The following is a 24,896-nucleotide window of genomic DNA, read 5'->3' on the forward strand; positions in this document are numbered from 1 at the left end:
TTCAAGGGCTTGGTGATTTAAGCAGTGGAGAGGCCTGTGTTTCTATTCCACAACATAAATGGCCTGAAACCTAAGATCAGAAGCCAGTGTTGTTGCTTTGCATGCCTGTCTCTGGTCTAACCGTCTAGCACACTTGCAGACTGGAAAAAACCCAAGGAAGCACCGTTTTCTTGTTTTTGACACAACTCATCACTAATGAAGCATAGCAATATTTATTTGCCATTGCCTGTAAACAGCATTCAAAAAGCGTATTCAGCAAATGAATGGCTCCAGACTGATCTAACGAAGCATGTGTGAAAAACACACATGTGGGTAATGGATGTTAAGGAAGGCCAAGCCTTCCAAGTTACAAACAGTTTGGTCAACAGCAAGACATGGAGCAGAAATTGATACCATGATAGTGAATAATAAATAATGTACATATTTATTATAGATGAGCCCTGTCTACTTGTCTGTAAAGTACCTCGCACACCTCTGTTGCCAAATAAAACTACATACTATTGTCTCTCTATACAATTAGTGAAGTACGGCAGTTCAACCAAAAAGTGCTAAAATATTTGTTTCCTTCCTCCCCACCCCCTTTGTTCTTTTACAGTAAAGCAGCAACAATATAAAGCCAATTACCTTCCCCAATGTTTATGCACGCTCAGCTTATATTAGTAAGGAAAATGTAGAAAACCTTGCAACTTTGTTCAACATCACAACACCTCCAAATGGCAATTTTTGATAGGGCCACATTCTAAAATGCAAGTAACTACTGAATAAACATTTTTAAAAAAGCTCACACAAAACAAATCTTTATTCTTTGTTGCAGAAAATAAATACAGGTGCATATTTCATATGCTTTTCTATAAAAGCACTTCTACAAAATGTCACTTAACTGCATACAACAGTACAACCTTTTTGGCTTTTAAAATGCAAATATTATACAGTCACTTCATTTTATCAACTTTTTAAAGCACTTGTAGCAAGCAGCTTTGGAAAAGGAATGTTTAGTTTATGAGCTAAATTCTTGCTTCAAGTGTTTGTTTTCCATATATAGTGCAACTAACCTAAAAGCAACTAGAACTTTTTTTTCCCCCCCCCCCCCCTTTTTGGAAAACTTTTGGATCTTTTTCAAAAACTGCAAAGAAAAATAGCTCTTGAAATCTGGTCTAACTTCAAATTTAAACCAAGAAAAACAACAAAACAGAAATGACTCAATTGAAATATTAAGGTAAGCATGATGCTTCACAGCTTGTTTTCTATACAATTCCAGTTTGGCCCTTGGTATTTCTTTAAAATAAAAATAAAAGATTAATCATCTAGTCCTATATTTCTGAAAAGGTAAGACATGGACTCCCCGTTATGAATTCTGCGAATGGCTTCTGAGAGGATCATACTGATATCCACGGTCTTAATTTTGGGACACTGGAGTTTTTGTATTTCATGTGGAATAGTGTTGGTTACAACAACCTAGAGAGAAAGAGAGAAACTGTCACAGTAGAAATGATTTTTCCCTGATCTTTTCCCTTCAGTTTCTTATCTGCACCCTATCACATCATCCCGAGAAAGTTAAATGGTTGATGCAAAGCAGGATCTCCTTTTGTGACTGTTTATGGACAGGATCATAACCTTGTGAAAGGTTATTCATTGTTGTTGGATGCCTACCTACTCACCTATCTATGAATGCTAAAGAAACAGTCCTTCCTTGCCTTTATCCTCTCAAACATGAACAAGGGAATGCACTCATTACTCTTCACTTAAGGAGAATCTCCATATGTTGACAATCCTTTACCCAGGGTCTTATTATTAAGTTGCACCCATCACTAAAGTGTTCATGAAGACTTTAAAAAATGGAATAATTATATGTTAAAACCTTAATCTGTACTGAAAAGTGAAGCCAGGAACAAAAAGCCACAGTATTGTTCCTAAAAAAGAAAAGGAGTACTTGTGGCACCTTAGAGACCAACAAATTTATTAGAGCATAAGCTTTCGTGAGCTACAGCTCACTTCATCGGATGCATTTAGTCTCTAAGGTGCCACAAGTACTCCTTTTCTCTTTGCGAATACAGACTAACACGGCTGCTACTCTGAAACTGAAGTATCGTTCCTGAAATTTGTAATTGATATTGTAATTAGTAAAAATCAATATTAAAAATTTTAGGAGCCAAGCCAGTGGGGATTTTAAAGCTGGCTGAATTTTCTGAAAAGTTTTCATCATTTTGGTTTGCTTCTGAACTTTGAAGCTAGCCCATCCTGCCCACACTTACTTCATCAATAGCAGACTCTTCTATCAACCTGGGAGCATCTGAAGACAGCAGGCCGTGGGTCGCCATTACAAAAATCTTGTATGCTCCCCTTTCCTTGAGCGTTTCTGCTGCAGCGAGGAAGCTGTCAACATCATCTATAATGTCATCCTGTCAAAATAGGACCAGGCCAATGAAGATTCCACACTGCCTCAAACAGGCCATGCAACAGAGGCAGACAGATCTAGTGTAATTCTACTGGTGTCAAGGAAGTAGATTTCTCTAGTCTACATACAAACCATATTATTAATTTACTGATAGTAACCTTTACTATCCTATATGGGGGCTCAAGGAACAGAGCGCAGGAGAGGAGAATTGCCACGGCTCTAAACATGACACCAAAGACTCCCCTATAGAAAGAGTTACTCCAAACCTTAAGATCTCAAATTAATAACGTTTTATATTAAAAACCCAAAGAATAATGCAATTTCTACAGTGTCCTTTAAGACAAAATCAGTCTTTATGTCATTGGCACATAATGTCTAGATCTGCAGTGTTAATATTCATGGAACTTTGTTTTTCTGAAATGATGCAACAGAGTTCAGCTACCAGGCTTTCACCTTACGAAAACTCTCTTGGACAGAGTTTCAGGCGACCCATTCAGTAGACACTATCAGGGCCAGATCCTGCTTTTCTGTGTCTATCATTGTGTATTTTGGACAATTAATTGCAGTATTCTTCACTAAAGCACAAGAGGCTGTTTAAAACCTATACAGCAAGATTCAGTCATGTAACCAGGAGGGTGCATGAGGGAAGAAACCAAGCATTTAATAAAATCCCAGAATGTATTTACTAATAAAACAGTAATAAATATTCCCATAAGACAGTTAAAAACCTGGAATAATTTTTTATTTTTGAACTTTGAAATTCAACAAGGGATAAAACATTTGATTTTTAAAAGATGTGGAAAGACTTCAGTTAAAACACAAAATGGCCATTAATTCAAGATGATGTACAGGGACCCTAAAACTTACAGTCATTATGAAAAGCTTTTCCAAATCACCTCAATCATTACCCAAAGTTTAGTTAATAAGGCAAAGAAACTGGTCCATCCTTTCTTCCATTTTATTCTGACACATGCTCTTTAGTCCTTTAACATCTTGCATGCAACCCTGTTGACATCTATTAGCTGTGGAAGACCATTTCTAACCAGCCCTTTTTTCTTCACTCTGCCTTCCCCAACACACTGACGTCCTCCTGGCTTTTAATACAGGAGCAGTGCCCAGAGAGTCTATTAAAGTACAAGGATTGGATTAACTGGTCAGTTTCAGAAGTTACACCAGAAGTTTTCATCAGTAAATTACACTGGAAGAGAGAGTTGGCACTATCATCAAGAACTAAAACAGCATTTAAGTATGTTATTAAAAAATAAAAAGATTTCAGAGAGATAGAAGGGAGTGATCCATTTTATTTTTAAACTCCCTCAAATGTAAACCTGTGTGTAATTGTTCTTAAAAATTCCCTTGGTCATTTAAATTATGAAAGTGGAAAGAAAATTGAAATTAATGGCCTTAAATGCAATTTTTCCATTAAGACTGAGCAGCTTCCCATTTTGCTCAAACTGATGAGCCACTACACACAATTACACCAATATTCTGAGCATAAGCTTCAGAGAAATCCAATGTATTTTAGCAACATCTACTCAATTATCTTCAAGTTCTTTACTAACCTTAATTAACCTCTCAATTCCTGTAAAGTAAGCTGCTAAACTCATTTTATTGAAGGGGCACAGAGATATTAAGTCCATAATCAAGGAGATTTATACTGCAATTTCAGTTGCTCTCCGTTAACAGAGCCTGTCAAGGATATTAGGAAACCTCAGAGTCAACCTAAATGTCTTCCTTATGCACTTAGAATGTTCGTGTAGTGAGCAAACACGCAAACAATCCATGTTTTTGCACTAGTTAAAGTTTAATATGCCAAATGCCAACAGCTCAGCATTTAATAATGACCCTTCAACTCAACACTGGCAAGATTTGTGGAAGGCCATTTCAAGCTTATTATAAAGAGAGAGAACTAAAAAGTGTGATGGGATTTTTAAAAAAATAACCAAACAAGTTGTTTTCAAAGATTTCACTTATATTTGGAAACCAGGAAATTCATTTTTGAGGTTGAAAACCAAGATAGGATCTTCCACTGAATTCTTGCCCTCTGTATCCTTAATTTAAGACTAGAGTGACCCCAAGCTCTCTTACAGGTCAGGAGTTTGACAATTTTAGCTTAGATACAATAGGAAAACCTTCAAAATTAGCCCTACTTTAAAGGATACCCACAAATATACACACACATTCCTAAATTCAAAGCTATCAGAGTTTTGATCCAAAACATCCACTCACCACAATGATGGCTATTCTTCCTCCTACATCTCCAACAACTGTGATGGGTGGTTTTTCCTTTGGAATCAGCACTAATTAAAGGATAAAAAAAAAGAAAAATTGCACATGCTAAAATGAATGAGGAAATTCTTGCTTTGCCCTAGTCATCGTTTCTCATTTTTTCCATAGATAAACACAAAGCAGCAACTGTCTCCACCATCATTGCTCTGCTTCCTTTGGCAGCAGAGTCTCATGCACAGAGCACTGAGTCTTTTCACATAGGATATTAACTATAAATATTTAGGCCTCGATTCTGCAAGTTACTCTGTCTGTGTAAACACCTGCACAGAATCCCTTTGAAATCAGTGGGGTTCCAGATGGGCACAGTGATCCACCCATAAAATAACTTGCAGGATTTGTTCCTTAAAGGCACATTTGCTGTCTGCTAACTCAAGCCATTAAGTCTTGTATGCAATGCGATTTGTACAGTAAAATTTAAGAATGACATTCAGTTCCTAGGGAGGAACTGGGATTTCTGAGCTCAACAATGGTATAAAATGCATATGAAAAAACGGTTACTTTCCTGCACAGTAACTGTTGTTCTCTGAGATGTGTTGGCCACATAATCATTCCACTGTAGGTGCGTGCGTGCCCAATACACTGGAATCAGAGACTTTTGCCAGCAGTATCACTAGGTAGTGCCTGCGTCCCCGCTGTCCTCTTGCTCAGAGCCGAAGGGGACATGGCTGCCACCTCCCTTTCCATTCCTTCGTATCTCCATCCAATACCCAAAGCAGCAGGGAATGTGGGATGGTCATGGAATGTATATGTGCATGACATCTCAAAGAACAACAGTTACTGTACAGATAAATAACGTTTTTCTCCTTAGAGTGATTGTGCATATATTCATTCCAATGTAGGTCACTCATCAACAGTTCTCTTAGAGATAGTGGGACTTCAGATTACTTGAAGAGATTGCAGCACTGACTGGCTGAAATTCACACTGTCCCTGGAACCCTGAGTAATAGCATGGCGTTTGGAAAAGTTATGTACTTATGTCTATGTAGCAGCCTTGCAAATGTCCACTATTGGTGTGTTACTAAGGAAGGCTGATGAAGTGGAACAAGCCCTAGTTCAAAGGGCCATTATTCTCAGAGGAGACGCAACCATTACTAGATCATAGCAAAGCCTGATATAGTCAGACATCCAGTGAGATATATGATAAGATTAAAGGGCAGCCAGTTACAGCCTATCAGAAAAGACTACAAAGTGTCTTGGAGATGACTTAAAAGATTGTTCAGGCCAGATGAAAGGACGGAACCCTTTGAACATCCAAAGTATGAAGCCTCTCCTCAGCTTTGCTACAGTGAGGCTTTCGAAAACATACTAGAAGAGGAATAGGTTTGTTGAGGTGGAGTGCAAATTTTACTTTAGGCATAAACTTACAGTGCGGCCTAAGAGAAACCTTGTCTTTGTGAAAGAAGGGTCCTGTTAACACCACCTGAAGCTCTGACATGCTTCTCACAGACATAATCGCTATCAAAAACACGGTATTGACTGATGGCAATTACAAAGAATTTGTTGCTAGAGGTTTGAAGGGGGAACCCATTAAACAGGACAAAACTAAATTCAGGTCCCATGAGTATGTGTGTAAACAAGGCCTTTTTAAACCCCAGACACCAAAGGATGCGAAAAAAACAAAACTCATTTACTGGAAGATGTATCAAGAGATGGAGCCCAGATACACCCTTATAAAACAGATGGAGAGATCAGAAGATTTCAAATGTCCCTTTTAGCTCCATGATCACCCTCAGAATTAGGAGGATGGAGGAAACATATATTAGAAGACCTGACCAAAGGAGAAGGAAGGTATCTGTTAAAGAACCGGTTTCAGAGTAGCAGCCGTGTTAGTCCATATTCGCAAAAAGAAAAGGAGTACTTGTGGCACCTTAGAGACTAACAAATTTATTAGAGCATAAGCTTTCGTGAGCTACAGCTCACTTAATGCATCCGATGAAGTGAGCTGTAGCTCACGAAAGCTTATGCTCTAATAAATTTGTTAGTCTCTAAGGTGCCACAAGTACTCCTTTTCTTTTTGTTAAAGAACCGGGATTGTGACTTCTTCCGGAGCAGAACTTCCTGCATTTGTTGTTCAGAGTGGTTGCAAAGACAGTGCTAGCGTCGGTGCTTCCAACCAGACCCTGATTCGGCAGCAGAGAATTTGTTTTAAGCATCTTTTTATGAGAAAAGAAGTGCAGCCTATCAGCCTCAGAAGGCTTTGAGCACGTCGAGGAGGCCATAGGCGAGGAAGAAGATCTCACACAAAGACTGCTTTGGAGCAGAGGCTGCTGAAGGGGCAATCCCTGGGAAGAAATTCTCTGCTCTCTCGTGGTCAGGCTCTAAAGAAGGATGTATTGCCTGTTCCATAAGAGGAACCTTAAGATGGAAATCCCTTTCTCAGTCCTCTTAGGGAATGAGGTACAGATAGGACATTTGGCCCTCACATACCACTCACCTAAATGAATTAAACAACTTTTGTGCCTATCTGTGACAGGGATAATAGACCTGCACATGGCACATTGCTGTGGAGAAATCACCTGGATTTAAACCAAAATAACCCCTGAAAGACTATAAACTAACTAACTGAACTAACTACACACACAGAAGAAAAACATTTCAAGGTGGATAACCACAGGTAAAGAGCAACGGGGGAGCTCCAACTCTCATCACAAGCGATAAGAAGGAACTGAGAGGGGGGTGGTGGATACACTCCTTTTATGCCCTCAGCTCTGAGCATAAGGACAGCAGGGGCACATGCACCACTTAGGAGTACTGCTGGCAAAAGTCTCCAACTCAAGTGCAGTACTAAAGCGGACTGTATATGTGCACAATCACTCGAAGGAGAACTTTATCAAACTGCATCACCGCCCCCCCCCCACACAAAATATCAATACAATATGAGATGTTAAGACATTTTACTTGTTTCCTTCCAATGAACAGAAAAGTCCCCATCTAACGACCAGGTATGCATGAAGCATGCGTTCATTAATAAAGCACAAGACTATTTGTTAGGACTCCAAATCTAGTCATCGTTTGTACAGTGTAAATGTAAAGTGACCTGCAAATGCTTTCTCTTCTGGATTCTCTCACAAAGACTTGCAAGGCACCTGGGAAAAGTCTCTGCCTCAGTTTCCCTATCTGTAAAATTGAGTTAATTAAGCCTCCCAGCATCCTGTGTTTTAATGTCTATAAAAAGTTGTAAGAGCCTCAGATGAAAGAGGCTGAAGTAGTACAAAACATCATAAAGCAATATTTCCACACAGCATCACTTGCCCTTTTCTTCAGCAGCTTGGTTCAGTTGAAATGTTGGCATCTTTGCATTCTCTTCAAAGTTCTTTTCTGGATGTCTGACAAGGTGTAAAGAGGGCTATATTGCTGACACAGGCACCTAATGCTAATGTATACTGACAGATCTCCAACTTCTGAATGGCCATCAATCCTATGCTGTGGTGAGCAGCATTTCTGGAAGCAATGACCCTGACAAAAAAAGCAAGTGCTACCTTCAGAAGAGTGGGCTCAGTGTGGCAAAAGCCCTGCGGTGACTGAAAACCATGCAAACTTTTAAAGCTGGCAGTTTTAAATAAGGCTGCTGCTTTGCCATAATTTATATCACACGCCCTATTGCAAAGCAGCATGGTATGTTCTTAAGACAATTACCCATCCTTCACACAGGGATCACAAGAATTGGGAAGACTACAAGAAGGAATTGCTACATTTGAGACAGAACAAACTGATATATAAAGGACAAACAGATGTATAAATAAAGTTTTCAGCAATTACAGGATCATATAGTCAAACGTACTCTAATCATATTTGGGATCTTTACTTTTGCCATTTTCTGCTCTGTACATTTATATTTCCCTAAAACTTTTAAATCTCACTGACAGCAGTGACACCTGCTGGTGAATAAGTTTACAGTCTGTCCTTTTGCTAAATCATTCTCAGGTCCAACAACTAGCTGATATTAAAGGTTGTTAAGGAGTAAAATTTATCCCATAAAAGCAAGAAAATTCAAAGTTTTTAAAAAAACTGACATCCTCCAGCTACTCAGTGCATTTTCCTTTTTATTTTATTTTTCACAATTACAAAGGGAAGGGGAAAACACAAGCTACAAGAAAAATACAAATGTTAAAGTTAAACCTTATCATGGTGCTGGTTATATTTGTCGTAATTTTGAAGACACTGATTGCAACTCCATAGTTAAGGTTCCATTCTGAGATTAGTTTAAAACGGAACATACGTTTCTGTTTTTCCTCTATATGACGTGGCCTTTCAGTGTGAAATTTCAATGTTAAAAAGCTAAAGGGCATAAATACTGTCATTTTTATCCACAGATGTATTTCAGGCCAACTTCAATCTTACTTTTTTGTCAACTGGTATATTTTTTTTAAAAATTGGTCTATCTACACAAAATTAATAGAAGAATATTTACTAGATCTGTTACATAAGGTTTTTTGTTTTTTTAAACACATTTTTAGCACATTTTAACACATTTAAGGTCATTTTTTTGCCGTTGTTCATCATAACAGAAAGCTTATACACAGTAGGTGACCAACTGACAAAGTCTTCAGCATATACAAAATCCTCTGCACAGATAAAAATCTTTTCAATCAGAAGCTATATTTTTCTATCAGTTTTTAAGTGCCAAGAAAGCATAGCTGTTAATGGAGAAAGATGTATGAAATGTTGTAGCCATGTCGGTTGCAGGATATTAGATATAAGGTGTGTGAGGTAACATCTTTTATTGGACCAAATTCTGTTCGGGAGAGAGACAAGCTTTCGAGCTTACACAAAGGTCTTCTTCAGGCCCGAAGCTCGAAAGCTGTCTCTTTCACCAACAGAAGTTGGTCCAATTAAAAATATTACCTCACCCACCTTGTCTCTCTAATGGATAAAGTTGTCATTAACCACTGCTCTAGTACATTTCCAGAAACAACACGCCCTGGAGGTCCACCAGCAACACCTTTCTCACAATCTTGCCCCTCCACCCCAACTAAAACATTAAAAAGCCTAGGAAATTAATACACAAAAAATGTTGTGGAACTGTTGTAGTTGCTACACACACCATATGACAAAACTACTTCAGCAAAGAAATGAAAAGTTAAGCCACGCCACTTTACAGTACATGCCTTCTACTCTTCAATCCACAGGGATGCACCTAACCACTACCACAGCTACCATACACACAACTATAACTGTACCCCCATATGGAAGGCAGCCTTTTTCACACACCTCATTTATTAAACTGCTACTCTAACAAATATCCACAACTGGTAAGTACTGGGAAGAGTTACTTTAGCAGAAAGGTGTGTGCAGAAAGAAGAGCTGAAGTGCAGAATTATGGATGTGGTCTGGGGTGTTCTCTTGCTTTTGTGGTTTTGAATCTAATGCATGGTGTATATGTAGAAACTCTACCTGTTACACACAATTTTTATATGAAAATTAGCTTATAAATAACAACATGGAGCACTCCTTGGGATTAATTCTTTTCAGCCAGCAATCTTTTTAGCCAGGAAAATATCCATCTCAGCTGTTTAGTTTTCTCTGCACTGTGTGGCAGTTAACAGATACTCTTCTCACCATGAAAACTTCCATTTAATTATACCTGACTCTTACATAGCATTTTAATGAAAGGAATCATGAGTGGAACCTGAAGCAAATCACTTGCCCCAGATCATACAGCAGGTCAGTGGCAGACAGGAATAGAATCCAGGTTTCCTGACTCAGAAGTTCAATGCTCTATCTGCTGGACCATGCTACTTTCCTAAATTGATGTATTTACCTCAAGTGGAGAAGGGAAGGGAGAAGAGTTTTCTGGGGGGGAGGTTTATATACTATTAACACAAATGAAATATTTAAATAAATCAAACCTAAACAGCCTTAAAGTAATGTGTAAGATATGAGGCAATGAAATTATGAGGCAGAGGAACTCACTTGTCTGTTTACTCAGGTCAGTGTAGGTATTGCAAACTCATACAGGACACACAGTCAGACCTAAAGAAGAGCTCTGTGTAAGATCGAAAGCTTGTCTCGCTCAACAACAGAAGTTGGTCCAATAAAAGATACCTCACCCACCTTGTCACTCAGCCACACAGTTTTGCACTGCTGCAAATCATAGGCACCATAGAAAAAAGGTATCTGTAGTAATTCTTTGCTAGTGTATTTCTGACAGCCTTCCCTTTTTAACATCCTCAAATGGGTTAGAAAAATCCAATATATAAGCAGTTACACACACACACACAAACTTACTTACTCGGTATCTCCAAACTGGGATGAATAGCAGCTACACTTTTGGCTGTAGGAGGTGAATGTCGACCATCCACCAGGTCAGATTCAGCATCTTGAGCTTCCCCATGAATCACAGCAATTCCTAGCCTCAGGCGCTCAGCAAATGACTGTGCCCTGCAGGAAAGAATACATTAAAGTTAAAATAACCCAAACACTCAACACAAGCCTATTTTTAACTTCTAAAATAGAGGAAAAACTGAATGATTCCTACAACTGAGGGAAAGAAAGCAGGGACTACTTCTAGAAGACACCTTCTAATCATTGGTTTCAGAGTAGCAGCCATGTTAGTCTGTATTCGCAAAAAGAAAAGGAGTACTTGTGCCACCTTAGAGACTAACAAATTTATTTGAGCATAAGCTTTCGTGAGCTACATCCGATGAAGTGAGCTGTAGCTCACGAAAGCTTATGCTCAAATAAATTTGTTAATCTCTAAGGTGCCACAAGTACTCCTTTTCTTTCTTCTAATCATTGGGTTTAGAAAAGCTTGATAGTCGTGAAAGCATTTGTACTGGTCTTGCCGAAGTGTTTCAAGCCTTTGCAAGTAACAGAACAAGTGTTAATCATTAAGTTCAGATTACCATCTTGCTTCTTCCATTTTTCAGCTGCAACATGAATTAAAAATCAACTGTTAAAATCATACAAGATTATTGCCTTACACTCTTCTACTTCACTTCTGGCATGAGTTTAAGGGGCCACAGTGCTATGACCCAATGTTGCTAGAAATTAACGCTGTATACCATTTGAAAACTAGGGATCTCAAGTGAGCTTTTCCAACTGTATACATCCCTCATTTCTAGTCCTGAGGGAGCCTGAGACCTTGGGCCTTAAAACTGACACTGGTCTCTCAGACTAGCAGGGTTTTTGACAGTGGTCCACAACTGACTGCAGCAGCTTCAAGACATCAGATTAATTTGCATTCCCTGGGTAAAAACTTTTTCAAATGGGAATACATACCCAAATTAAAATTAAGTATATGAACATAAGAAGTGGACTAAAGGGCACAGAATAACCTAGACAGTCTGGTTTGCAACTATGGATATCCTACAGGAATAACAAAACTCAAGTAATCAGCTATTAACCTATTGCCAGATCACTGGTTGCAAGTCAAGACCAGAGTTTTAGTAAACTTGCAAAACGAAAAAAATCCCTTACCATACACCATTTCTTCAATTGCAATCTGGAATTATGTAAAGGGTCAATATCAAGGAGTTTAGAGTACAAATTTAGATGTGTTAAAAATAAAGTTTTCAATTAAATTTTAAAATATCAGTGAACTGTCTGATTGCATAGGGGAAGAAAATAAGGGAAATATTTTTCCTGCAGTATTAGCATCTCAAATGCTGAGTGGAGGAGGATAGCAAGTGAAAAACTAGAACTGACTAGTCCAGTTTCATTGTACAAGCCAAGTGAAGTGCAATAAATAAGGAAGGAGCATCACTGGCAAGCTAGGTTAGATTTAAGAGTCTTTCACTTACAATCTTTGGAGTTAATAAGGATTTTTTTTAAACAAATATTTAAATACAGCATATGATTTTTATTCCAACCACGTTTTTTTAATTCAAAATTCCAATTTAACAAACTAAGTTTTATAGAGTCTAACTGGCAAAATCAGGACACCACACTAAACTGAATAAAGCTTAGGCTGTATGCAAAATGACTTTTTCCTGAATTTTGCAATGAGGCCAGAAAACTAAACAAACATTCTGAATTAAAGAGACCAAGCCATCTCCTGTCAAAGACAGGCATTCAAAGAAAACTGTTTGAGGCTGACTTTGTCTTCCTTGGTTATTTTTTGTCAAGAATTTATCTCCCCTGCCCAAACAATTTATTTTCTTACAAGAACACTTTAGCTCTCTCAGATTTACAAATGACTACTTAAGAAACAGTTGTAGGAACCAACATTTTGGCTAACAGCTGCCTTCAATGTTTTCTAGGCCATACTAATTAGGCCAAATTTTCAGCCACAGATGCACATACAGAAACAGGAGTACATGCAACCCTCATATTTTCCTGTGCAAATCTATTAATTGTGGATTTAGGTTCTCTATTTGCATGCACAATCAACTGACAAATGAGCAAATGCAAGGACTTATATTTGCATTTTGGAAGGCATGTATAGATATGTCCCAATAATATCTCTAGGGAATGGGGGAAGAGGATGCAGATACCCACGCAGGAACTAGTTGCCTCAAGAGAAACAAAAAGGCAGACCTCCCCATCTTTCCTCAACACCAGACACGGGAGCCAGCCAGCTCAAGAGAAAATAGGCATCATGCATCTCCTTAAGGAGTATAGCTGATATACTCTACAGCTGCATGTCCAAAAGCTCTGAAAGACCTTGTGCTTCCTTGATAGACAATGGCTACAGGAGCTCCCAGAACAGAAAGGCAGTTCTGTCCAGCCTCCAACACAAACCTGTGACTAACAGGCATGATTAAGCCCCATGAAATACAAAGGGATCACTTTACTCATCACCAAAATGCAAGCAGTTCTGGAATGGAAGGCCAAAGGCTAGACTGTCTTCAGGACAGAAAAATAATCTTTTATCCAATTGCACTGTTATAGCTTCACAGATTTAGATGCATACTTACAATTCAGATAATTAAGACATCAAATTGATGCCAGAAACAGAATTAATATTTCACTGTGCTCATGGGCCATTATGTATGATTCACTATAAGCAATAAGGAGGTATTCCCAGAACAATAAATTAAGAAAGACCCTAACATTCAATAAAAATGATCCTGTTAATATTATTGTCAACAAGAGTATGCAGCTAAGAGCTTATATGAAAAACAGTAAAATTCAGAAGTTGAATTACAAGACAGGGATGCAATTGGGGGCCAGAATGATTATTTGTAAACTTCTATTTTAAAAAAATAAAGTGCATCCGCTTATATAGCATCGGTCATTTGGAAGATAGATTAAAGAGGTATTTAATACAAGTATTGGAATATTTAGTTCATATGAAGAATACTGTTAGATAAAACACATGAAAGAGTTTTTCCTAGTGCACTGCTACCAGTTAGAAACTGATCTGATTTACTACAAAACAAACCTTTCCTAATAACAAAGTCAAATAATACCTGATATAAAAGTCTAGGTAACACTTCCATAAGTAATTAGTTGTGACTGCAGAAAAGCCACCATTAATTCTTAAACTATCATCCAACTCCTTATCAGCTTCTTAAAGAAGTGAAATTCCATCAGAGAGCAGAGGGATAGATAGCCATAAATAACCAGAAATCAAGGATGATTACTTAACAAGCATGTTAACATGATAAAATACTAATCTCAGTGAGAAGAGAAAGCTTGTCCTGAACCTGCACACTTCAGCCAGACTAGAGAATAAAGTCTCTATATTTAGGATTTGGCCAGTCACTTTCTAAATCATGATCACATTAAGCAACCATTTTGAACCAAAGTTGTCATATTTGCCTTGCCATTGTTCTTCGTCCATAGTTGAAATTTTAAACAATAGATATTTAAATATAAATACATATTTAAATGTAATAAATATTCCTAAAATATTTTTAGAATGCTAAACACTCTTTGTTCTTCCATTGTTGGATTCACTTTTTCATGCTTTAAATTTTTAAAAGACCTTCTAAAACAGCAATGAAGTTATAATAAAACTGGAAGAACCTGAAGGCCATATCTTAATTATTACAACAAAGGTACTGAGATAATTTCACAAACATTCAACTGACTGCTTGCAATATTTAAAAAAAGAAGAAGAAACCAGAATGTCTGAGAAACAGCACTGTGCGTTAGGTAGTGGATCAGTTATTTTTGTCCATACTTTAGTAATCAGAAAAATATTTTATTCTACAGATTTGGCAGAAGATGGAGAAGCTATGTTTTTAGCCTGCCAACCTTGACAGTGTTCCTTTATTTATATTACTATGCTTCTATTTATCCCCATTGTTGACTTCAAGTCGCACATTAGGACAGAGATTCAGATGTAACAAACAACACAGAAACAGTTTCTATATATTCATACATACACATATAGCTCCACACAAATACACACACATTGGTAAAACTTCAAATATTTTGAATAAAGCTTCACTGAAAATGAGTCATTGAGGCCACAATGATTTTCCAAGTATTCTATGCCCACATGGATCCAATGTTAACTGCACAGTGCTGTAAATTATTAGTATCGGCAATACTGACTACTGAAACAATATGGAAAGTTTCATGTATAAATAAATTGGTTATCTGAGTCCTTCATTTTGAGTCTCTCATTTCATATGCCAGTGCCCTGAATTTAATGCTAAAATCAGGAACTACGTTAGTTACCTATTGCTTGCTCCAATCAAAGAGAGTAGATCTTACTCACCTCTTTGCAGATGCAGGTGACTTGGCCACAATCACAGCATTCCTGTAATCTGGGATCTGTAGCAAACAACAGAGATCAACAATGTCATATCTTTTATGGAAATTTAAGCTCATTAAGTGCCACATATAATTTTAAAATTTTAAGAATTTAAAAAAATATCTAAAGTATCAAATACTTCAAGTTTAAGCAAACAACACTAGCTTTGAATGCCTAGATTTTACAACCTTAAAAATGTTCTTTTATTGTTGTTTTCTCTGTGTAATTTCCTACATTTTTAAAAACAAACTGAAAAAAAAACACAAATCCCATCATGTGGCATCATACTGACACCCATATGGATCATCAGCAAGGATGGAATATTTACATCCACTGCACAGACCACTACCACTTGATCAAACAAAATAACTGATAGCAGTAGTAGGTTGTCATCGTATGTGGACCAGCACTAAAGGGGGATGGGAATCTTAACCAGAGGGTTTCACAGTTATTTGCTGACAACAGAGGAATGGTGAGAGACTCAGGAATCTATTTCAGGTTCTGGAGGGGAGCATGATCTAGTGGGCACAAATTCTTCTGTTCACTTCTCCCAAGCATGACTACTCTAACTTGCCCCAGTCTGGTCTCTTCCCCACCCTTGGCTTCTCATCCAAGTTCCATTCTCCACATTTAGCCAGTTCCAGTTCCGCCCATTTGCAGTCTCTTTCATCCCCCTCTCCCCACATCCCTGTTCTCCATCCCCACTGGCTCCCTCCTTAGGCTCCTTGTCCAATCTCAGTGTTCTTACCCCCACCCATGGCTCCTTGTTCCAGTATCTTTCCCCTGCCAGTCCTGGCTCTCCTCCCAGTTATTGAGAGCACAGAGGCTCCCTGCCCCACAGTTCAGGTGCTCGGACACCTCTGCAAGGAAAGTCCTCTTCAGCCCCAAACTAGAACATGTGGATGGGTGGGAAGCATAGACATGGTATATCTTGACTTTAGTAAAGCTTTTGATACTGTCTCACATGACCTTCTTGTAAATAAACTACAGAAATGCAACCTAGATCGAACTACTATACGGTGGGTGTAAAACTGGTTGGAAAACCATTCCCAGAGAGTAGTTATCTGTGGCTCACAGTCATGCTGGAAGGACATCATGAGTGGGGTCTCACAGGGATCAGTTCTGGGTCCGGTTCTGTTCAATATCTTCATCAATGATTTACATAATGGCATAGAGAGTACCCTTATGAAGTTTGTGGATGATAACAAGCTGGGAGGGGTTGCAAGTGCTTTGGAGGACAGGAATAAAATTCAAAATGATCTGGACAAACTGGAGAAATGGTCTGAAGTCAATAAGATGAAATTCAATAAGGACTCCACTGCAAAGTACTCCACTTAAGAAGGAACAATCAGCTGCACACATACAAAATGACTGCCTAGGAAGGAGTACTGCGGAAAGGGATCTGGGGCTCATAATGGATCACAAGTACCTGCCGGTACGTCCCTCGGCCCGCGCCGCTTCCCGCAGCCCCACTGGCCTGCAGCACGAACCGCGGCCAGTGGGAACCGCGATCGGCTGAACCTTTGGATGAGGCAGGTAAACAAACTGGCCCAGCCCGCCAGGGGCTTTCCCTGAACAAGCGGCGTCCCAAATTTGAGAAACACTGGTCTAGATAATACTTAGTCCTGCCATGAGTGCAGGGGACTAGACTAGATGATCTCTCAAGATGCCTTCCAGTCCTATGATTCTATGCCCAGTGCAAGCAGAATTTGTGGAATTTAGCTACTAAAATCTAAGAAGCCTCTACTAAATATATTTAAATTGATTTTTCAAAGGCTTACGTTACAACTTGGCCAAATTTGGGTGGATTTTCATGGCACAGCAAAAGGCATATCGCTGACACCAAGGCCACCCCTTGCCACATGTCAAATCCCTGCTCCAAAGCATGGGGTGCTAGATAAAAGGTATCAAGGTTTTAATATGGGCAAAACAATGTATTTTTCCCTAGGCTCGTTTCTGAAACGATGATCCACTTTGGCTAAAAACTTCCAAATTATTCAGCTTGAGGCAGACACCCAGCATGGAAAATGTTAACCCAAACAGTTAAGTTTGGCAAAGTTCTAAGCAACAGAAGGCAGGGTCTTACAACGGAAAGCGTCAGGCAACATTAAAATAGATGAGACTACTAGCCCTGCTTATAATACAAGAAATATGACCAGGAAAAAAAAAAGTGCTGAAGTTTCCCTTTTCCCCCCCATGTAATTGTGCTCCTTTAAAGACCATGTAAAATTAGATAATCCATATGGAAGAGGCATACAGTGCAAGATACGGACAAGGTAGGTAGGGCATGCCATTTAACATATTGAAGGCTTTATTTCTGTTCAAACAGGACTGTCTCACTTTTAACTGCTAAATCTCCAAAGGTGATTTCCATTACTCAGTTCATGCAAAAGCGAAGTCAACAACCTGGAACTGTTCAACAATGCCCTTCAAAACTTAAAATATGGGCACTGGCAACTCCTAGCAGCAGAGAATTATCTCTGCTAACATCACTAACATTTAATGTGCACATTGTACAGTGTGTGAAGGTGATATGAAGTGTTCACTAAATAAGCATGCTCAGACATATAAACAACAATGAAGCCCATGAAGGCTTTATGCACATAGTATCCAACTAATGGGTATCCTGGGGTGAAGAAAACCCAATTTCATCTTCGATTCTCATAGGATCTGTGCGGGAAATTATCATGGAATGGGCACCAGCAGCTCCCAACCTTTACAATTTGGTTTAATGACAGTTTCAGAGTAGCAGCCGTGTTAGTCTGTATTCGTAAAAAGAAAAGGAGGACTTGTGGCACCTTGGAGACTAACACATTTATTTGTGCATAAGCTTTCGTGAGTTACATGCATCCGATGAAGTGAGCTGTAGCTCACAAAAGCTTATGCTCAAATAAATGTGTTAGTCTCCAAGGTGCCACAGTACGCCTTTTCAATTTGGTTTAAGTTCTTTGTAAATAATCTCCATTCTTTTCAAGTTGAACTTATTTCACACTAGTCAATACATCCTATTAAAGATACCAACAAACATTTAGCATGCTGTAGTATTCAAAATGCATGACATCCAGAGCATATTTGGTAAACATGAAATGCAAATGATGTATTAAGTTATTCCTGATCAGCATTACATGGCAATTTTATGAAGAGATACACATATAACATAGGTCTCTGGATTGGCTAGAAGGCACTAAGTGTGCCCAAATCCTGGGAAACCAAGTATTCAAGGTCCTTTTAGTTAGCTTACTTTCCTGTAAGTCATTCTATGAAGCAGAGAAAAGATTAAGGAAGTGAAATAAGAAAAACCCCTTCTAAATAAAGGAGTTTGCCAGCTTCCAAAAATCTGCAGATGAGTTTTATACCATTGCCATCTTAGATAGAGAGAATTTTCTAATGCCAAACATATGTAACCAGCTAACCATTGGCTGAGAAAAAATCACTGCCATAAATTTGCCAACTTCCCCACACCAGTTTAAAATAATGTCATAACAAAAGTGCATCATGGAGTTTTTAGTACAGACAAAAGCTATACCTATATAAAACAATCCCTTGGGTTGAAAAGTGCCCTCCATTTGACAGGTAGTCATGTGTCTGTTTTAGGGTGGGAAGCATTCATTTTCTTCCAAAGCACTGGGCATTAACCAATGACAGAAGCAGGATGTTACAATAAATATTTTTTTTACTAAAACAGCACTTGACATCCACAAGTCTCTTGGCACTTTATAAAAGAGAGCAGTATCATTTTACAGATGACAGGTTTCAGAGTAGCAGCCGTGTTAGTCTGTATTCGCAAAAAGAAAAGGAGTACTTGGGGCACCTTAGAGACTAACAAATTATTAGAGCATAAGCTTTCGTGAGCTACAGCTCACTTCATCGGATGAAGTGAGCTGTAGCTCACGAAAGCTTATGCTCTAATAAATTTGTTAGTCTCTAAGGTGCCACAAGTACTCCTTTTCATTTTACAGATGGAGAAACTGGGGTACAGAAGTTCAGGTTCCCAAGATCCCACACTCTTAAGTAGGGAGCAGATCAAGGTCTCTTGACTACAAGTCATCTGTTCTCGCCATTAGACAATGCTGCCTAGGTAACCTCTAGTTTGATCTATTATAATTTTATTAAATGTCCTCAATTAACATTTGCACAATGCTCTGTACATTTACACTTTCACAATTAAAGATCCCTTCTCCTAACTTTTTATTTTGGTGTCTATAGAGTGGGAATGTTGACGCCAAGAGTAGAAAAAACAAAAAACCTACCATTTTAAAACTCTCAAAAAAAATGGAGATTCCTCCTCTCTTCAACAGACTTTTTAAAAAAATTACTAAATTTCACTTGATAGTATCTTTACTGATGTTCTAAACCCAACAAATGTAGGGATAACCTGAAATACAACATTGAAATGAAAACTCTCATACACATTAGTAGGCCTTGCTCACCTCTTCTTGAATGTACTGAAGCAAGAATGGAGACGCTCTCAGATTATCAACTGGAATATTAAAGAACCCCTGTATTTCCTTCTGATGTAAATCCATTGTAATAAGGTGAGTTAGACCTTTGAAAAGAGAGTAACATTTAAAAGCCACTGTATGAAAAACAAGCAGGACAAACCTAAATATTGTCTGTAGATATCAAATTTACTCCTCCTGTAGTTTTCACTAAAGGCTGTTTAGAACATGAATATTCTGTTGCACTAGAACAAAATAATATTATAGTTTTTATTGCAGTATACATCGGAAATAAATTTCTCATTAAGGTTTATGGGGTATCAAATAAATAGGAGTACTTTATATTTCTATGGTACCTTAACCAAAGCCCTCAGAGCAATTTACAAAAATGAACTAAAATTCTCAACACCCCCATACCATAGATAAGTCCCACCTTCTTTCCACATTTGAAGAAATTAAGGCAGAGATTCAGTCATTTGCCTGCAGTCACACAGTAAGATTGTGACAAAGCTGAGAATACAACTCAGAACTCCGGACTCCTAATCCCAAATTCTAATTACTCCCACACTTCTTCCCACGAAATGAGAATCAATATTTAATTAAACCTACAAGACCAGACTGCACAATTACACAGCATATCTATGAAGTGTTCATTATAACCATCCACGTGCTCCCAGGACAGGTGCCATGGGAAAAAGCAGGCAGGTGGTTGCCCTGGAGGAATCCGGGGAGTTTATCCCGTTCTCAGATGCCACCTTAAAAGTAGGTGCAAGTGGGATCACCCAACAGAGAGGTAAGAGAGAAATTGACAGAAATACAACTGCCCAAGAGAGTTAGGAAGGGAGAGAAGGGACCCAGCAGCAGTATCACAGCAAAGGAACCCCACCTTCCAGGATAGTAGGAATTCCAGCAGACTTACCTCACCAACTCAGCTCAGCTTGGACTCTGCAATGGATGTTATAAAGACGTGCATTTTTTAATGCAGCATTTCACTCACCACTTTGTATTGCGTTTACATTGGATTTTCCTCTCTAGGGTTTAAAATTTCCTCTTGCTAAAAATCTTTATAGCTATTTCTTATTGAAGTTCCCAGTTTAATGCACACAGCTGTCTAGAAGTTAAATATGACATCAGAAGCCCGCCATGCCCTGATTATTTCACAACATCCTGCATTCTTACCAGCTTTGCACATCATCGAAGCCAGTAATTTAGAGACAATGGAGCCCCTTTTCCTCATCTTGCACTGCTTGCTGTATGGGAAGTAGGGAATCACTCCAATAATGCTTTTGGCACAGGAGGTTTTACAAGCATACACCATGATCAGGAGTTCCATGATCGTAGTATTCACATCCCTGGAATGAGAAGTTTCTAGTTCTGTATCCACGCATAAATATCCTTTAGCTGAATTCAGTGTGATACCTACATCTGCTTCAAGGGACTTGAAGAAAAACTGGCAATTGATATAGCCCTATAAGGAATCCAAATATGCACCCTAGGGAGGCCACTGCACTTGACATACTATTTTAATTTCTCACTAGGACTATACTTCATAATTTCTTCTCCCATTGCCTGTTCAACAACCTCATTGTTTAGAAAGACATTTTCAGGACCGTATCAGCACAACATGTTGCTGCAATAAGGCCTACACTGTAATTTGTCTCCCACATCTTTGCACCACAAGATAAAAAACTGAATGAATATATTTTCACTACGGACGGGACTAACAGTTTTAGATTCCCACAATACATTCTCCTATTATTTTGGCCAAAAATAGGTCTTGGCCAACACTAGGCTTTAGGATGTTAGTTGCTAAATATTTATCTCCTATCTCTAAACAAAAAGATTGAGTGGTATATATTAACATGGAAGGACTGATCATCAGGTAAACCAGCCCCATCATTTCTGCTGTTGTCAGAAACTAGACGTATGCCTTTGAATTGTAGAGCTCTGTATGTTCTTGAGAACATACAATTATTATGTTGCTTAATGAGTCACTTAATGAGCCATTTGCTTTGAAGAGAGCGCTCCCACTTTAAAAGCATTAAGTGGTGCTGCACTCAAGCTAGTCGATCACAACAAGATTTTAAAGAGAACAAAGTAAGGAATGGAGTGTACATTGCAAAAGAATGCAGAAACCCATAGAGCAAAATCCAGATTCATCTGAATATAAACAAAGTAAATGGTCAGATTATAAGAAGGTCCCCCACATACACACCTTTTAAATCACAGAGACCAACTGGCCCATCTGTGAATCTCTCATATGTACAAAAAAAGAAAATCTAAGACAAAAGAATTCTTAAAGATAAACCATGTCAGAAACTACTCTAGTTTCTTTAGAACATGTGTTAGTTGTTACTCACTTTGAAACTGTTTGGATGATAAAGACATCTTTTCCTCTCACAGACTCTTGAATCTGCACCCTTGTTTCTGCCAAGAAGAGAAACATACAAAGATTTAAGAAACATACAACAGGACTTCATGGAATTACTCCACGAGGTCGTCATACACTATAGACAAATCTAAAAAATAAATAATTTCTCCATCTTCAAACTGAAAGAGAACAGCCATATTGAAGACAATACTCATGGTCAAATTTACAGACTTGTGTGCATTAGGTGCACAACTCCCACTAACGATAACATGAGTCATGTGGCAAGTTCCCACATGAGGACTTGAAAATGTATCCTTTTGTTTCTAAGGAAGGTGATGATGGTGGCTACATACATGAACCCTCTCACCAATAATATTGCATGACAATACCAGCATTTAATGAAGATGAAGGAACAATATAAAAAACCTAATTGGAGAGACAACATACAAGAGTGTGTGTGTGAGAGATGTATGCTAGTGATCACATACTTAAACAGGTGGTCTGGAAGAGTGACAGTCCTCAGAAGGCAGGAAGACAAGAGGTGAAAGTTCACATGTATGAGAGAACACAAACGTTAGAAAGTGCTGCTTTGCTTTTCTGTAAATAAATTCTAAGGAGGGTTAGGTAATATATACTGTCTCCCACAGAGGCAGAATTAGAGGTTTATTTAACCATTAAATGCTCACCTCTGTTTGGCTCCTGATAAACCTGAACTTTGCCCATCTCTACCCCCAACCGTCTGAAGAAAAAGAAAAGCAAGAATCAGTACATTACACCCAAGGGAATGGAGACCAGAATAAAGAAGAAGCCCAACCCAATGTTCATAACACTGTACAAATCTATACTTCATAAATCACAGGACAAAATGTTTTAGTAGGAGATTTCTCACAACTCTACATTTTACAAGAGTTACATTACATTGATCTAAGCCTGTCCACAAATAAAAACAAATGTTAAAAAAAATAAATGAACAAAACATTAAAATAATTCCAAATTATGAAATTATGCAACAAGTTTCTCATCATCATCTACATGGTGTCACAGATGTGCATGAGGCTTTACAAGACTGAGGTTAAATAGGTCCTTTCCCAGGGAAATTTCCAATCGAGACTGGATAAGAGGTGAAATGAGGGCAAGAGCAGACAAAGCTGTAGTTAATAAGCTTTTGAAGGTTAAACTATGGTTTATTATGTCTGTATTAGCATAGAAAAGCCAGTTACTAAAAAGGAACCAATTGCATGAATGATGCACAAATATCCCCACATCCAAACACTGTGTAACCTCAGCCCTCCCTCAGCACCCTTCTTGTCTGTCCTTCCTAGGTCACGTCTAATTTAGACTGTAGGGAAGTGACCTGCCATGTCTGATATTTCTAAAACCATCTTGCACGCCTATGGTCATGAAGTATGATCTAGATTTATTCAAGACATAATAGCTCTGCCAAAGCTATTAGCGCACTTTATACTAAAAATCCTCAACATCTAAATAAATTGGTACTGAGCAGAAAAGACAAGCCTTGCTAACTAACAAAGCCATAGTACATCTGGAATGAGAAAACGGATTTTTCTAACATAAAGGATTATTTATCATTATCCAAATAAAAACCTTTGCAACTTATGTCTCCTAAATAATATTAATGTGGCCTTTCACAGCTTGCAAATGAACAGGCAAGCATAAATATTTTCTTTGTTATTTAGTGAATAAATTACACCGCATCTTTTCAAAATTCAGCTACTGTAAAGATTTTAGGTGAGGTACTGACACTGACTACCTATCACTGGAAATTGTGTTCTCCAATTTGCATGTGCCACAGTGATGAAAAAAGGCTTGTCAGGGTCCATACTACCCTACATGTAGTTGTTAAATGCTATGGATGCCAGGACAAGGTGATTCAACAAACAAACTTCTCCCAGCTTGCTATATTGAGCTTCAAGATTAACGCCTTTATTACACGTACTACAGTCTGCCCTGGGGCACAGTTCCCTAACTAGTTCTTTAAAATGACAGCTTAAAACAGACATCTATAATATTTACTTTCAGAGATGCAAGTTTAGTTGATTATGAACAAAGATTTATTGTACTGACTGTGTACCTTGTAGGTAACTATTTTTCCAAACAATGGTTCAGTTTTACTAAGTAACTTTACAAAATATTCTTATCTGCTGAAGACTGATCTCTACTCCCAACCCACCTGCACCAATGTCCTACACTGCTGTGATGGCAGCACAGACTAACCACTGGATATTACTTACTCAGCAATTCTCCTTGATAGTTCCGTGCATGATGAATTGGAATTAGCTGAAAACAGCACCAGCCCACCCTTTGTTATATTCATGCTGGCTTCTATTTCAGTTGATGCCACACAAAACATCAAAACCTACTTTGTTTTTCCACTTCTAAAATACTGCAAAAAAATAAAAGACATATTAAGCATTACAATATTTACTGTAGAAACAAGTTTCCTTTGAATATGGGCTGCAGACTAATTCATCCTACTGCACCCTCATACAGAATTGTTTAGTAAAAAACAAAGTAAGAACAATACTACAAAGATGAAATCCTTACAATACTCCTTTGTGCTACATAAGCATTATTCTTTTTAAAGATCTAGGCACTAAACAGTGCACCCAGCAACAAACCACAAGGAGTATGAGTGGAGCCTGTCTTCTCTACCTCGTCTTGCCCTCAGCACTCATGGCAGCATCTAGCAGAAAGGCACCAAGAATGGTTTCTTCAAACTCCCATCAGATCATA

The 24,896-nt window shown here is 38.3% G+C and overlaps 1 protein-coding gene across 1 annotated transcript; it reads right to left on the bottom strand.

Moving 5' to 3' along the window:
• Nucleotides 1-1,090: 1,090 nt before the first annotated feature.
• On the bottom strand, nt 1,091-24,534 carry PRPSAP2 (phosphoribosyl pyrophosphate synthetase associated protein 2). The gene is made up of 10 exons (XM_038419018.2): nt 24,395-24,534; nt 22,829-22,881; nt 22,132-22,198; nt 20,951-21,123; nt 19,763-19,878; nt 15,297-15,352; nt 10,917-11,065; nt 4,625-4,695; nt 2,253-2,399; nt 1,091-1,455 (listed from the first exon to the last, which is right to left on the bottom strand). Exons 1-10 carry the CDS (start codon nt 24,511-24,513, stop codon nt 1,297-1,299), a joined length of 1,110 nt encoding a protein of 369 aa, XP_038274946.1. The 5' UTR covers nt 24,514-24,534; the 3' UTR covers nt 1,091-1,296.
• Nucleotides 24,535-24,896: the final 362 nt, after the last annotated feature.

The sequence above is a fragment of the Dermochelys coriacea genome, chromosome 10, assembly GCF_009764565.3.
Source record: "Dermochelys coriacea isolate rDerCor1 chromosome 10, rDerCor1.pri.v4, whole genome shotgun sequence".
Classification (NCBI taxonomy): Eukaryota; Metazoa; Chordata; order Testudines; family Dermochelyidae; genus Dermochelys; species Dermochelys coriacea.

What these genes read in the sequence shown, in the direction of transcription:
- PRPSAP2 (XM_038419018.2), bottom strand. Translation starts at nt 24,513, where the DNA reads ATGTTTTGTGTGGCATCAACTGAAATAGAAGCCAGCATGAATATAACA. An exon ending in CTATCAAGGAGAATTGCTGA is followed by an intron (nt 22,882 to 24,394) that starts GTAAGTAATATC and finishes CTTTTTCTTCAG; the next exon opens with ACGGTTGGGGGTAGAGATGG. An exon ending in AAGAGTCTGCTATTGATGAA is followed by an intron (nt 1,456 to 2,252) that starts GTAAGTGTGGGC and finishes CTTTCTCTCTAG; the next exon opens with GTTGTTGTAACCAACACTAT.